The sequence below is a fragment of the Anneissia japonica genome, unplaced genomic scaffold (assembly GCF_011630105.1).
Source record: "Anneissia japonica isolate Jap-2015-1 unplaced genomic scaffold, ASM1163010v1 scaffold2652_len1590060_cov184, whole genome shotgun sequence".
Lineage (NCBI taxonomy): Eukaryota > Metazoa > Echinodermata > Crinoidea > Comatulida > Comatulidae > Anneissia > Anneissia japonica.
In genome coordinates this window covers 35600-52029 of record NW_022699919.1, presented here as the reverse complement: position 1 = coordinate 52029, position 16430 = coordinate 35600, and the positions used below count along the sequence as shown (strand labels likewise).

At 35.9% G+C, this 16430-nt stretch overlaps 1 protein-coding gene and 1 pseudogene across 1 annotated transcript in view; both read left to right on the top strand.

Annotated features, from left to right (window-relative positions):
* Window positions 1-6709, top strand: part of LOC117103165 — a 42946-nt gene extending 36237 nt beyond the window's left edge. The window contains exons 41-53 of the mRNA XM_033243670.1: window positions 183-240; window positions 516-541; window positions 664-879; window positions 1070-1123; window positions 1505-1612; window positions 2047-2118; window positions 2747-2818; window positions 3121-3138; window positions 3480-3569; window positions 4322-4496; window positions 4625-4728; window positions 5166-5453; window positions 5652-6709. Of these exons, the coding sequence (XP_033099561.1) occupies window positions 183-240; window positions 516-541; window positions 664-879; window positions 1070-1123; window positions 1505-1612; window positions 2047-2118; window positions 2747-2818; window positions 3121-3138; window positions 3480-3569; window positions 4322-4496; window positions 4625-4728; window positions 5166-5453; window positions 5652-5801 (1431 nt within the window). The 3' untranslated portion in view covers window positions 5802-6709. The remainder of the gene's footprint in view (window positions 1-182; window positions 241-515; window positions 542-663; window positions 880-1069; window positions 1124-1504; window positions 1613-2046; window positions 2119-2746; window positions 2819-3120; window positions 3139-3479; window positions 3570-4321; window positions 4497-4624; window positions 4729-5165; window positions 5454-5651) is intronic.
* Window positions 6710-12343: 5634 nt separating this feature from the next.
* LOC117103164 overlaps window positions 12344-16430 on the top strand; it is a 17689-nt pseudogene continuing 13602 nt past the window's right edge.

Here is a 16430-nt window from a genome sequence, read left to right as displayed (position 1 = left end):
TCTTTATTTTGGTGTATATTGTTTATCATATGATGTCCTGTGCAACTTTATATCATTCTGTATCACACAATTTTATATATAAATAAATGGAAGAAGTTAATTTTTTGTCTCTTTGATTTTTAATGACTTAAATAGTGTCTTTTATTACAATATCTGTTAAACATTTATACTTTATTTCGCAGGGTGCTGCTGGACTTCCCGGACCAATGGGACCCGTCGGCCCAGCTGGCCCAACCGTAAGTTTTACTTATTAATCAAACAGATTTATGCATTTCTCAAAGAATTACTGTAGGGTATAAGCATTAATTGACAATTTAATGCCTATAAATATAGAATTGTAAATATAGAAAAATAATATATGCGAATGTTATTTAATTTTGTTTATTATATAATTTGTATAAATTATTATTTGCCAGGGATCTATTCTCAAAACATTAATCATTGGACATAATTCCTTAAGTTTGGGTTACTGACTGACTCCAAACCACTGCGATAGCCGATTCCACAATTTCAAGATCAGATAGATTATAAACGTCCACCCGTGAGTATTATTCTGTCTCTGTCTCTTATACACATCTTATGTATATATATATATATATAAATTACGTATTGCCACTCTCTGTATACATTTAGGCTCACCGCCTAGTCTTTTTTTTTTAATAGGGTGAACCAGGTAACGATGGGCAACCAGGACCACAAGGTGCCCGGGGAGATAAGGGAGATAGCGGACCAACTGGTGCACCAGGTGCCCCAGGCATTGCAGGAGCACCAGGAGCACCAGGTGCCCAAGGATCTGATGGTGAACGTGGTGACCGTGGTAATCCAGGTGTTGCTGGTCCAGCTGGACAAGCTGGTGAACGCGGTGCAGTTGGCCCTGCTGTACGTATCCCTAAGTTATCTTTAGAAAAAATTTGTTTGAATATTATAATTTTGTTTATTGATTAAAATTACAATCAATATTCTTAAGATATTATATTAGAAAATAGTTTTTATTCTTAAGTACTAGTTTATTCTTAAGACTGAATTTATTTGTCAAAACTTTCAAGTTAAATATATTTTGTTTTCCCAGGGTCCAGCTGGTGCCCCAGGTGCTCAGGGAGCTCGAGGTGCCCCAGGTGCTGCCGTGAGTGACATTCGATCTCATTAATATTCATATTCATTGTTTTGTTTATACATGACTTTAAACTCCAATATAATCTTTACTATATTTTTATAAGTGCTGTTTAACTTGCAAGAAGTTTATGCAATTCCAATAAAGACTACTATCCTAAAAAACACATTTAACTATTGACTCTCGGACGTGAATTTTATCTCAAAATTTAGAAAATATGTAATTAATTAATTAATTAAGTAATTAAGTAAAGCATTCTGGAGAAATGTTTGTTGGTAGAACTGGTATTATCATTACTGATTTGGTAGATGATGTACGTTAACTTGTATACAATTTATTTAGAATTATTTAATGTAAAACCTCAAATATATATGTTTATGTTTCGTCATTTAGGGTCACAAAGGTCATCCAGGTATGATGGGAGGTCCAGGTCTTCCAGGTCCACAGGGTCCCCCAGGAGAATCTGGTGCAAGTGGAGAAACAGGAGCTCCAGGTCTTCGCGTAAGTGTGTGTTTTTGTGTCTACTGCCTTTCTTCCCAGTGGGCAGAAACACTATGTCAGCATCTCCATGCAAATGATTAACTAGCTGTTCAGTGTTGGCCATCGGGCATCATCTGAAATTTCCGTAAGACTTCGTAGATAAAGTACCTGATATTACTTCGTGATGATGTACCTGATACCCTATTAAAACATTTATGGGAACAATATAACTAATAATAATACTGTATATGACACCAAAAATTGGCACATAGACGAATAATCTTGGCGGGAGGTTATTTTAATAAACTACCGATACTATTTTTTCACTGTGATTATTGTTATCATCATTGTGCATTCAGCAACATTTATTCATTGATTTAGTAATAGTTTTGGTGCATTGATGCCAATGAAACTACTTCAACTCTATACTAAGCTGTATTGTATATCTATTACAGGGACCCCCAGGAACACGAGGTAGCACTGGTCCAGCTGGTAACACAGGTCAACAAGGTCGCACTGGTGCTAGTGTAAGTATTTGACGTCACATGATAGTATCTGTATATAGTCTATTAATAATAATAAATAACAATGATAATGAAGATAATGATAATGGTAATAGTAATAACAATAATAATAATAAATACTAATAGATCAACTTTATTTGTATATTAGAACATAATAAATAATACTCTAGATTTTAAAAAAACATGTAGTACCTCAAATATGAAAAACAATTAAACAATTATAAGAATAATAATGATTACTTGACTTTATTGTATATTTTATAATAAAAACTAAATAATACTCTAGACAAGTAGTGCCTCAGACATGTATTTAAAGTAAAATACGTTTAAAACTTTTTACTTTTACAAATACATAAAATAAATTACGAACAATAGAATTAGAATCTTTTATGTGGTTTTGTCAACCAAAATTTGTATTGATTTTGTTTTTCATAAACCGCATTTACAAATAAATAAGGTCGAACAAAAACGTTACTTATGAAAGCATGTTGCTGGTAGAAAATAGTTTAGATAGATTTAGTTGTCATAAACTGCATCATTTTCTCTATATATTCGCATGTCAAATGAGAGTATAAATGAGGCTATGCAGGTTTGAAAACTTGTGACGCATTTTCTCTTCTTTGTTTAATAGGGTGCCCGTGGTCCTCGCGGTGAAGATGGTACCCCAGGTCCAGCTGGTCCACCAGGGCCCCCAGGTCCACCAGTAAGTATTATTCTGTCTTATTTTTTGGAAAATACCGATTTTTATTTTTACTTCACCAGAAAGTATCATAAAAAATTACGACTCTCTGTATGCATTGAATACGTTTCATGAAATATTCTGATAATTATGTAGTATAATATTGTGTTGATAATTGTTGATTCTAGGAGAATGACGTTATAGTGAAAGGACTTGGTGTTAAACGGAAAAGATATCTATACTACATTTGATAATGCTATAACAATTTCTTTTTTTTCTCTTTTTAATTCTTTATTTAATTTTCTTTATTTTCCCTTCAATTCCAGGGTCCACCAGGAGATGCAGTGAGTAGAAAATTGTTTTTTTATTAAAACGTTTTATCTGCAATTTATGTTCACTATAAGTAACACGTGAAGTTTAAGTATAGTGTTTGCTTTTATCAATTTGGTACTTGATGTAATACACTTCTTGGGATAATATTTTTTTAAATGTATTATGATGCTAACATATATACTTGCTTTATTCAGTACGGCTACAGAACACCAATATACCCACAGAGTGCGCCAAAGGGACCCAGTATGGGCGAATACTACGTAAGTGATTTAAGATATCACCATTCACCTTTTATACATTACTTGAATAAAATCTTTCCCCTTGTTCTTCCCACGTGTTCTTATAAACCTAGAATGCGTATGCCGCTGCATACTTATCAAGGTTGGCTGCAAGTTCCACAAAAGGCGTTGATGCGACAGGTTATCTATATGGTGACCAACCTGTAAGTTCTTAAGTGTCCCTTAACATGTGGCCTGCTACCTGTGCATCGTCAAGCTTAAGTGTTGCTGTTTTGTTAAATATTAATTTGGTTGTCTAATTTCTGTGAATCAATGAAGATATTCATGTAAGGAGGTGCTATTTAGTACTTCCTTTGTCTGTTGTAATTATTTGAACTCTATTGTTGCTTCCGTGATTTTTTTGTATAGTAGAAAGTAGAAATTAGGTTATTGTGTTATTACTATCGTTTACTGTTAGATTTACAAGATTTAACATGGAATGGAGCCATTTCGACCCTAAGTATGGTGTACTGACAGCAGTATGTGAAATATGACCCCCCATAAATTAAATGGTTTCATTACTAATCTTAAAGCATTACTGTTATATTAATTCGATGTAACGCAACGTTTGTCTTTATTGTTATAAATACCAAGGATTGATTATTTAATCTGCATCAAACATGAATTTTGGCTTTTAAACAATGTTGGTAACCTAAGTAATGCAATAACATAATTTAAGGTATGACTAACGCTGTAAAGTTTAAAATGATATTTGTTATAGTTTGTTACATAGCAGTGGTAGAAAATTTTTCTGTCAACTTGTGTGGTTTGTTTTGTTTATATAAAATTATTAAAATTTTTGCTAATGAGTAATAGTTAAGTATATATGTTTATTTAAATGCGAGTGTGTATTGGCAAGAATTTCAGGATGTGACGTCAAATTTTGTCTAATTGTTTTAAAATTAAAACCTTTCAGTATATGGGTGACCAGGCCAATGACGAAAATGTTGAGCTTTCAGATGTTGAGATCCTCCGAGCTCTCCGATCACTGAACTACCAAATCCAGGCCATCAAATCTCCACTCGGAACCAGGGCCAGCCCAGCCAGAACCTGCAAAGACCTCTTCCAATGCTATCCAGACCTCCCAAGCGGTAAGACGAAATATATTGTAATTATTCAAGACATTTTCATTCATTATGAAATCACAAGATTAATGAGTATACCACAACCTGATCTTAAATTTTGAACCCAACTTTATCATTTATATTTTTTCTTCTAGGAAAGTACTTCATTGATCCTAACCAGGGATGTAGCTCTGATGCTTTTGAAGTATACTGTGACAAGAAGACTATGGAGACGTGCGTAGTACCAACAAATGGAAAGGTAAATTACCAGATACAATTTATCTATTAACACTGTAATTTTAAAATGTAGGCATGTGTTTCAACGTTTTAATTATATTCATTTAAAACTCTCTTTCAATTATTTGAAACTCATTGGCAAATTCTGTGATTATACTCATTTCGGTTCAATTAATTCTTTATCTGAAATTATCACAATTATTGTATTAGATTCTTTTTTATAATTCCTAGTACTTGCTTGGAATATTTTAAAAAAGGATACAATTCATTATTCAAAATATATTTGTTCAGAGAATTATCAAAATGTTTTATAGTTCGTCATACGTGTGTAAAAATGTTGCATTCAATGTGTGATTGCAATAATTTACGCCGTTGCCAACAGAACGACAATCCACAGTGGCGGCCAATCGATATATCATTATTTATTATTCTATTCATCATATTTATTGTTGTTTATAGGTTCCCCGTGCCTCATACTACTATGGCAAGTCAAAGAGCGTCTACTTCAGTGACATGAAGGGTGGCAAAACCTTCGCATACGCCGACCAAGCACAAATGGCATTCTTGAGACTCCTTACCACCAATGCCCGCCAGAACGTCACGTTTCAATGTTTGAACGCCGTCGGCTATGCTAATTCTGATGGCAGCCTTGACAACTCCATCAAACTGATGACAAGCAGTGAAGTTGAGCTGACCGCCAATGGCAAAAAACAATTCCGATATTCAGTACTTGAAGACGGCTGCAAAGTAAGTTCTTTATCACAAAAGTTTTATTCCTTTTAATAATTTATAAATATATAGGGCCTAAGATTTTCCGTCTGTGACAGAAAAATAGTCCTATTATCGAAAACATGTTTCAAGTAATGTTGTACCACACAAACTTGTTTACAATTTGTGATAGAATTTTGTCGTGACACGTCAAATGATTTGTTTGTTTCCCTATAGGATGCTGCATCCAATGAATGGGCCAAAACCGTATTCGAATACAACACAAAGAAGAACACTCGACTACCCGTCATTGATGTAGCAATTTCCGGCCTCGGCAGTGAAACCCAAGAATTTGGTCTCGAAATTGGAGCTGTCTGCTTCTCATAAATTTCCACGTAACCAGGCTCTTTAGAGGGTATAACATCAAAGGGAAGAAATGGTTCTTTCAGTGCCGGTCAGAGTCTGTGTTCCAAGGCTGAATTGTTTAGATTGATTAGGGACGTACATATTTTAAGCGATTTTAAGATGATTTCAAGATGGTGCTTTTAAATAATAAAAAAAAATTAATTAAAAAAAAATCTTTGTATGTATCTTTTTAACTTGTGAATGGGAAAAATCAAGGGAATTGAACCCTAGTATTACCCAAAGTGGATTAAATGGTGCTAATGGGCTAGAAAGAGCTTAAATCAGGCTTTTGATTTACAGTGACTTTTTTACCATCTTTCGCTACAGTGGCTTGCGCAGACGTAGTTCTAGATGTGCATGTAGAGTTAGATGCTGTATAATTCAGAGTTGATGTTTTTTTTCCATCCGTCTATCACACTAGAGAGATATTTTATTCATATTAGTTCTTCCATTATAATTATTTTTAAATTAAAATATGTTTTAACTAATTGAAAATATGCAACTTTTATTCTCATAGGAAAAAAAAAACTATGCAACATTTTTATAATTGAAACGTGCTTCATTTCAAAATAATATACAGTTTAGGAGATATGTTGTTGGAATATATTTTTATATTTTTGTATCATAAAACTCTGATCATGAACTTTGACCAAAGCACTATGTCATCAGGTGAAAAGCAAAGTTGTCTGTACAACTGTACTGTACTCTACTGTACTTTAAGAAGGCACTTGTTTATAGACAGGAGTAAGAGTAAGACCGAACCTGTCTAAAGACCTGTGAGCCTGTCCAGTTCGAACCACTTTCAAATGTCAAAAAGTTTTTTTAATTCTATGATGTCACCCAACTGTTTGAATTTGTGAAATAAAAATCTTCCCTTGAAGAGCCCATAATTACTGTTTATTCGTCATTTTTATGTTGATGTGCTACATGTTTACTTTGGAAGTCATTTCGCTTCACGGTGAGAGGTATCTATTGACTTACTACTGTTTGACTTGGAAGTACAGTGACGTAAGAATTTATTTACATTGGCGAATGCAATACAACATTAGGACGTATTCAGCCGTTACTACACATCTTAGTGGACATTTTATTGTTATCCAGGTAGTCAGTGGCGGCTCTAGGATATATTTTCTGGGGGGCTAAGGGGGACTTGAGTAAGTTGTCCGACAGGGGGACTTGAGCTCGTAGGCTCGAGCTGGAGGAAGGGGTTGAGAGAAGGTTCCCCCTCCCAAATGAGATTTTTTAAAAGAATATCAACCTCTGGATGGCCGAAAATGGCACTCTCAGACTGTGACAGACATGTGTTGGCTTGGTGTGGGCTTATTTATATATGTTTTATGGTCTGACTGCCCGACGAGCTCTGTCCGGCGGAGGGGGTGGGGGGCTTGACCTGTCCGGCGAGGGGGCTTAAGCCCCTTCCTCCACCTCACCCCCCGCTGGCGCCGCCACTGAGTCGCATGACATGCAAGAAAAGGAACTGATTTCATGAAGACGACCGTTAATGGTGACGTCGATAGTTAAAGATAAAAATGACGATTATGTTGATGATGATAAAGATATGGTGATTATGATGATGGAAATGGGCGTCTAAAAATAGATATAGAAATTAAACAATCGATTACAGTAACACGCAGACGTCATCAGCAAGGACAAATTTCCAATTTGTTGATATCGTCACCAACAACAATGTAATTTGATCTCGATGCAATACATATAGACAACAATAGTCCTAGTAAACAGCTTACATTTCATGCGTATACCTAAAACATCATTAAATATCTTGGATAGAAATGTAAAGAGAGGCATTCGGATGAAATAAGACCAAATACTGTACAGTATTTACATTTACAGTATAAAATTAATAAGAATAATAACATAATATTGTAAAATATTTTCATTCGATTTAACGTCAGCTAGATATTTGGCTTTCAATCATCTATATATTTATCAAAATATTATATATACTGTATATATATATATATATATACATATATATATATATAGTTATATATATATAGCAGTCAACATATCAAAACCTGGCAAGACCTTTTGATCACGAAGCCTTCATGTATATACAATATACATATATCATCTGTTCTCTCATTGATAACATTTCATTGCATACAAATTAAATAGTTATTTAAGAAATAATAATGTTCACTTGTGTTCCCCCGGCAATTGTTGATTGTTTTTTTTTTTCTACTATGATTCAACAGAAAACGGGTTCAGCCACACACGTCATAGCTTTCTCCTTCCAAAAACTTTCACGCACACTCAGGCACACCCGCTCCGCGACTTTGCAATACGATCTGGCGGTGAAACAGTCTAATAATAATTTATTGGCTCTCTCTTTCAAAACAGTGGAACACTCTCACGCAGGAGAGGTTCGACCATACAACAGAACAAAAGTTACAAGTGAAGATAAAATTCATTAAAAAAAAAGAGACAACAGTAATGAAAATCCAAATGCAATTAAAATAATATTATTCTAAAGTTTAAAATCTCAACTAGAGACAAAGGAACTAGAGTTTGAGGAGTGTGATTGAAATCCGACCTCGAGGCTGGGAAACCAAACAATTTTAACTGCGACAAACCGCTTCCTATATCAGTTTGTTCTACTAAGTTGAATTTCATAGATTGTACTCAGTAATACTTGTTACTTGTCATTTGTATATCGCCCTTTTTTCAGTTACTAAGCGCAGAAGTTCTTTTTCCCTTGTCATTGGGTCCACATGCTAAGTCTTGCGCCTGGTAATCAGCGCAGGAGCAAGTAACCCCATTAGGTTCAAATTTATACTCCTGGGTGAAGAGAAGCTATGTAGATAAAGTGTCTTCTGGATAATAGGCGTACATATCCGATTTTTTATCGTCCAATGGTTGATTTGATGTTCTAGTTAACATTTAATCATAATTTTTGAAAGAAAATAATTAAATTATTATAGGTCCTACTTTATACTTCAAGTATATTTAAGTACTTATTCATTTTCAATTACAAATTAGAATAAAGAATCTGCATGTCATTGGAAGTAAATAAATTATTTGATATCTTTAAATGTACTATTTATTATCTTAATTTTGTCACAAAAACCTAAATTGTACCCAATACCAGGTTGGAAAGGTGATGTAAGACGTTGTAGAGCAAAATGACGTCTTATGAAATCATTGAGCATGACCAAATACAAAATTGCGTCTGCGAAGAGGGTGTGAAACAGAAATGAGAAAAATCGAACTTTTTATGCAACAATTGAACGTGCGCAACTCAAGCTGAAGAGATCCGGTTATGAAAATGGAAAACAATGAGAATTCCGGTCGAAAAGCCTCTATGTTGGCTATCAAGGGCCTACAGTTTATCACATCGTCAGGAAGAATTGTAATTAAATTACCGCAAACAACAGTTTATTTGGCTCTATCGTCGTACGTATGTATGTACCGTATACACCGGTCACGCTAAAATTGGTCCGGGCCAAAAATGGTCCGCCGGACTACATTTGGCCGCTAAAATCGGTCCACTGGGTCGATTTTAGCCGCTAAAATCGGTCCCCCTTGGATAATATTGGTCCGTCGGCGTGGCCGCTAGCATGCTGCTGCCGGTAGGGTATGATGTTTCTCCCGTGAAGAAGTGGTGGGAAGTAGTAGGCTAATTATGCTTCTCCCACACTTGAAAAATCTTTTGCAGTGACAGAATGATTCGTATTAGCTTTTGTGGACCCGGGTGTGGACAAGGCTGGTGTGGACCCCGTTGTGGACAGATTTTTCTCAAACACACATGATAAAACATGATTAAACACACATGATAAAAAATACAGGTTATAACTACTAAATAGATGCCGGACCAATTTTGGCTTATGTGGACTACATTTGGCAGGTAATTTTAAAGCCAAAATCGGTCTGGCGGACCGATTTTGGCCCCGGAACAAATTTTTCCTGACAGGCCTATGCATTGACAATCCGATAAAAAAAAACACAGAAACTGACGACACAACCCAGGCCTAGAGGGCCTGCTATAGCCAAGTAAGTAGGGGGATAGACCAAGGCTAAGTCGCATTGTGCCGAAGCATAAAAATCGGTGATGATGGAATTTACCTATAATAACTCGTCCAAAACAGCCAGCAGAATAATAAAAAATAGTAAAGCGTATTTTAAAAATTTAATACAAATAAATAAAATAAAATTTTAAAATATTAATAATATTAATAGGCCTAACAACAATAATGGTAAGAAGGCGATTTAGCTCAGTGGTTTCCATTCTGGTTGTTAAACCTGTGGTCAGGAGTTCAAACCACACGCTGCCCAATCTCGGCCAGCCATGCTTAGATACCCCAACTTGCATTGTAGACAAGTATACTGATTGTATAAGTTAAATATTTTGCGGTGTTATCTTTATAAGAAATATTATTTGTTGTTAATTATCTGTTAAAAGTGCAAAAAAACCACAAAAATATATTGCTTCATATTGTTCCGTAATATTTAAATGCATGAGGATCCCATTGGAATTAACCCCTTTGGCGTTTTATGGGTTTTCCTGATATTTACTAATTTTTATGTCATGAGAATTACCAAAGAAATAACATCAACATTATTGGATTGGATTTATCTGGTGTAAACACCAAGGATAGCCCACGAAAGTCTAGAAGAAGACTTATTTTCAGTGGGGTCCTTCTGGTGGTGATTGGACAGTACACCGGGAGACAATCCCCTACTCTTTTCCGAAGGGTGTACTGTGTTGTTTAACGTGCACATGGGTCATAAATGCACACGGGACCAACGGCTTAAACGTCTCATCCGAAAGACGATGCGCTATGTAACTTGTATTTCAGCCCCCTAGCTGAAACACAAGGAGAGGCAGCGATGGGAATTGAACCGGGGACCTAGAGATCTCCACGGTCCGGTTCAGCGCACACACAGTGGCTACCACCAGATTAACCGACTGAGCTAAGCTGCTCTCTAAAGGTTTCCGTAGTATCACGTTAAATGTGTTCTGTAGTAGCAAACTATATAAATGCCACAATTAGAGCATGTGCAGGCTCATACAATATGATCTGAAAAAGGTCAATTTCGCACTAATACAAGAGTAACGCAATCTTCTGTAGCCGAGCACTCACTGCGTCTTTTACTACGGTCGTACGACCGACGAATCCAAGTCCGCTTCCCGTGAGCGCTAGACGATACGACGCCGTCTGATGATTGTCAGTGGCAGTCTGAGGGGATCGTCATAAAAAATGATACATTGCGCGCTCGTCGTGGCGCTTTGCATTCTATATAGGATAAACGTTGGCCGACGACCGTCGGGGGTGTAGTGTGTGCCCGGCTTAACTGCCATTGTGTACTAGCAGTGGCGTATTTAGGAGTTTTGAAACAGATGGATGGACATATGATACTTCTCAATATAAGTCGACTATAATTCAAGATGTAAGTGATGCGCACTGCATTTATAAATGACTAAACGATGATAAATTATTATTATTATTTTGTTGATGAATGTGAATCATATATCAATTTGAGTAAGGAGTAAAAGTTTGTGACGATTTACTGTCCAGATGAGCTGTCTCTTATACACATCTAGATGTGTATAAGAGACAGGTGGTCCTGACTGCAGCTGTCCCACAAGCATGGAAAATTGTTTAGCCTCTAACGGAGCGGTGTCTGTGTGTGTAATGCAAAACTAGTCTATGACTGTCCAACAACCTTGTGATGTTAGTTTGTACAATCTATTGTAGGAACAGTGGCGTAACGATGGGGCCAGGGGCCCTGTGACTTTCTGATACTGGAGGCCCTTTCTTGGGCCTCGGTCGCCACTTCCATCGTGGGATTTTAGATGTGCTCGTTTTTTAATCATGTTCGCATTGTTATTCTTAATTTTTTTTTATAACGACGAATAAATATAGGCTTATAATATCAGTGGCGGATGCAGGTATTTGAAAAATAAAGTGCCAGGGAGGGACTTTCACAGTTGGAGAGTCTATACCACCTCAGCCCCACCATGGTTAGGGGTGAGGTAAGAAAATTTATGATGGCGGGCACCTCTGTTTCAGAGAGACACTATTATGGTGTTGCCCTGGTGGGGCTGAGATAAGAACATATTTTATTATGGACGTCTAGATGGCCGGAAATGGCATTTACAGAATTAAAATGAATATAATTTTATTCATTATGTCTCCATTTTTATTTATTTATTTTATTTTATTTATGATATATCTCGATTTCTGAGACAATTATGGTGTTATGTATCAATAAAGTCCTTTTGGTCAGGATGCTAGATCGCGGAACCTATGGGAAGGATCCTTCGGGGCCCCTAAGGGTTGGGGGCCCTGCGACTGCCGCATGAGAGCGCATAGGCGTTACGCCACTGTGTAGGAATATTATACCCTTACATTTTCCCCTTCGTTTAGAACTACCAGGTTTGTGATGGTAAGGCCTGTATCCAACGGATGTGTGGCCATCCAGATCAAAAAGGTCATAATTGTTTTTGTCAGTGTTAAGTTTATTTCAGAAAAATGCAATGTACAACAGGACGCAAACAATTACCATGCATCGAATTAGTGTCATGCTCAGAGGTAGGAAAACGTAAAATTGAAAATTATGACGTCACGACTAGGTTGGTAAAGCTCGCAACGGGTTGAAATTATATGCATTTACGATTGCTTTCGTAAAGTAGTAGACTGGTGTAAGCGTTTTACTTTGTGCTGTACTTCCAACAGCTCACATCGAATAAGAGAATGGATTTTGACGACACTCTAAAGCTACTTGGCGGTTTCGGACGTTACCAAAAGCGACAGTACCTGATGGTTTGCATCATCGTCATTCCCGTTGCAATACACAGTCTAGCTCATGTTTTCATCGCTGCTAAGACCGATCATAGGTGCTTCGTCCCCGACTTTGATTGTTCAAACTGGGCGTAACTGTCTCGGAAGAAACATGTGAACAGAAAAAGGAGAATTTAACACGACCAGAAGATGACTTAAATACAATTTACAATGAGGCGCAATGTGGGATGCTGACGGACCAGACAATAATTGAGATACTTTCAAACAAGTCATCTGAAGAGGTTGAGATTGTACCATACACAGATGGATGGACATATGATACTTCTCAATATAAGTCGACTATAATTCAAGATGTAAGTGATGCGCACTGCATTTATAAATGACTAAACGATGATAAATTATTATTATTATTTTGTTGATGAATGTGAATCATATATCAATTTGAGTAAGGAGTAAAAGTTTGTGACGATTTACTGTCCAGATGAGTGCACAGACTATGGAAGAAATATATCTTAGCACCATTCTTTTAGGTGTCTTACCATTATTGGTATTTTTGAGATCCTATTTATGTCCATAAACATATCGTAATAAATAATTTTAAAATTTCATGTATTCTAGTTGCAAAATAAATGCTGATAATAACGTAATATTGTTAGCTGGATGTCGGGCGTTTGGGGCAACTAAACATTGATAACTTTGGGCTTTGCTTATAAAAAGACGTACACCAGTAGTTGAAAATATTTGCCTATGCTACAGTTTTCTGTGATCAATATTCAAGCACCAAAGTTTTGGTATCACATAAATGATGTAATCGTATCCAAATCATCTTTCGTATCAGCACGAGCGAAGTATTAACTTACACAGTAAAATTTTAGTCAGTCCACTTTTGAACATACCTCTCCTCTAAACTCTTCCTCCTCTTTCTGTCTGATGTTTAATTATAATCACGTAATTTTGTTCCCGACATTAAATGTAGGCTAATGTATTAAAATTCAGAATCTACTGAGTCAAATCAATCACTGGTTTTATTTTTACATTGAATTCAAATACAAGTCCCATACCAGGGCTAAAACCTAGATCCCATCGCGATGTACAGAGTACCGGTAGCTGATCATATCAGGCTCACACAGACTTGAAAATTGCGCATGGGCAAAATACGTTTAATAAGAATGATTGTGAATAATTCATGAGATTTTTCTATTAAACTATTCTACGATCAAAAATTGCGGCTGGGCACCATACTCTCATAGTTTTGTTAATAGCTTAGACAATTCCAACAAAAAAAAACCTTGTTGTCAACGTCCAAGGCCCAGGATATAAGCAAACCATTTAGCACCAGGCTTCCGCCTGAAAAAGTTGGAATTTGTCAAGGACACGTTTAAAAGAAAGAAATACAAATTAAACAATACAACTTTGGAACCAGATGAGTTTATTCAACACAATGTTACCGTACTGATTTTTTTGTAAGGGATATCTTAATTAATTGTTTAGAAGGAGGTTTATTATAAATACATCACAGTATGTATATGAGCGCTATCTATACTCAAATTGCGTTGCTGTGAAAATCTTTACTCGGTTGCATCAAGTAAATAAAACTATAAATTACGGAAAAGTAGAATTTAAAAAAAAAAAGAAAAACTATAAAATTCTCAAAAAAAATTACCATAATCTAATAATTGATTTTGAATATTGTAGGCTACGGGTGTGTTAAAGGAAGAAAGAGAGAAATAGACAAATTCAAAGTGAAAGTGATTATTATTATTAGATTAGTATTAATAATACTGGCTTTGTATATTACAATACTCGATGAATAAGTAACTATATAAAATTCTTAACTTTATACACTGGATAACTTTTAAAGAACTTACCTAGCAAACTTTCAACCACGCTGACGTCAGATGATATTTTTGTGACGTAAGAACGGTTCCCGTCAGTGGGCTTCTCTAGGCCTGTGCCTCCTTCTGCTTTGGTTTACAAATCTCCTTCTTATCCAGGACAACGTCATGGTCCAGATTGTCCGTATTAATACGTTTCGAAACTTCGGACGAAACCGTACTCGGGAGATGATTTTCCAACACCGTGATTTAAGGGAACTTCCCCCTACATAATTAGCGTAACACGATTCACTTTGAATGTGATGGACCAAAGTTCTTCATAAGTTAGGCCTATCCAGTGTTTAAAGTTTTTAAATTTTATAATTAACATCCTGGATAGATGAATCTTTATCAAACAACCCTAGTTTTCTTAAAATTGCTACACTAGTGTTTTTAGGGAATCGTTGTACTGCGTAGCAGTCACCGACGCAATCGAGAAGCCTCCCCGACTCGACCGACCAAGAGCATCACCGACAGCTGTCGGCGATAGCGTGAGCGATTGTATGGAAACCAAGCTTTTAAGCTTATGTAAGTAATTGTATATAATTAATTGTATTATTGTATATTTAATTGTATTATTTAGTTTGACCTGGTGTGTGATGATTCGGCAAAGCCATCTACATCACAGTCAGTTTTCTTTGTTGGAACGCTTGTTGGTTCGATTTTGTTTGGCGCTTTAGCTGACAAGTAAGTGTCATTGTCACGTGTAACAGAGATAAATTATAAAAATTAGCTCCCAGATATATTTCGTAAACTTGTTTTCATTTTTATCTTTAGCTCATTACTTACCTTTCATTCCTCCACCGGTTCAACTGCCAGACGACAACAATGTGTCTACTTGCCAATATTTCGCAAAAACTAAGGAATGCCCAGCATAAAATTTAGTTGAATCGTACCATCGTATAATAATCTAAGCTGGAATCTCATTAGGATAAGTTTGATTGTCGCGAATACATTTAATTTAATTCGAAACGTTCGACTTTCAGCTATTTTCGTTATTTTCCCACATTCCTCTTCATAACTTTACTTCTACTTGTCTGATTTTCGCCATTGTTCTTTTATCCTATTCCAAATTTAATAATAGGCTTAATAATCTTAATTTTAATCCATAAGTTTGCCAAATCTGGTCGAACTTTTTGATTTTGTAACCGTAATTTTTCAAATTTTCCAGTGTAAAACCTACGGTTTTAGTAAATGTGGCGAATCGCCCGAAGTTTTCATGTAGCAGCACCGCTGATATTGGGCCGATTTTTTTTTTTTATTTATTACCTACAACATATGTAAAAATCAATTTGGGTGGTTAATAAACGACGTCGTACTTTTTATTTTTGTAAAAATCAACCAGTAGCAAGTCCCACACTTCAATGATCAGCCATTGAATTCGCATCGACGCGATAAGGGGGATGATCAAACCCTACGCAAAGGCAATTTTAAACAACTGGGTGATCAAACCACCTCCATGATCAAACTTATCGTCGTCGTCATTGTCTTTATCGTTACACTTATCATTTATCATCACCAACCTCATTATCAATGTCACCGGCATCGTCATTTTCGTCTTATTCATATTTTCTTCTGCCTTCCTTTATTCTGGTACTATCTATTATAGGCCTGCATAGGAAATAAATATGCAATTTAATATAATGATAATAATTATTTTTTCCAAGAGTACACCGCGGGTGAATTGTTAAATTGTGCCATTTACTGTGCTAGTTTTGAGCGCTGAGTACACGCGCACGACTAGGTATACTCCAGATAAGAGAGAAAGTTGAACTTTGTGATGGTCGCCAATGTATGTTATCCAATGACCAGAAGGTAATACTGAAGTTCACTTGAGGACTCCCCTAGCGAGGACTCTCTAGCGTGGACTCCCCTACCTAGGATTCCCCTAGCGAGTATTTATATAATAATCTATGATATATATATACATATATATATATATATATATATATATATATATATTTAACAATTTT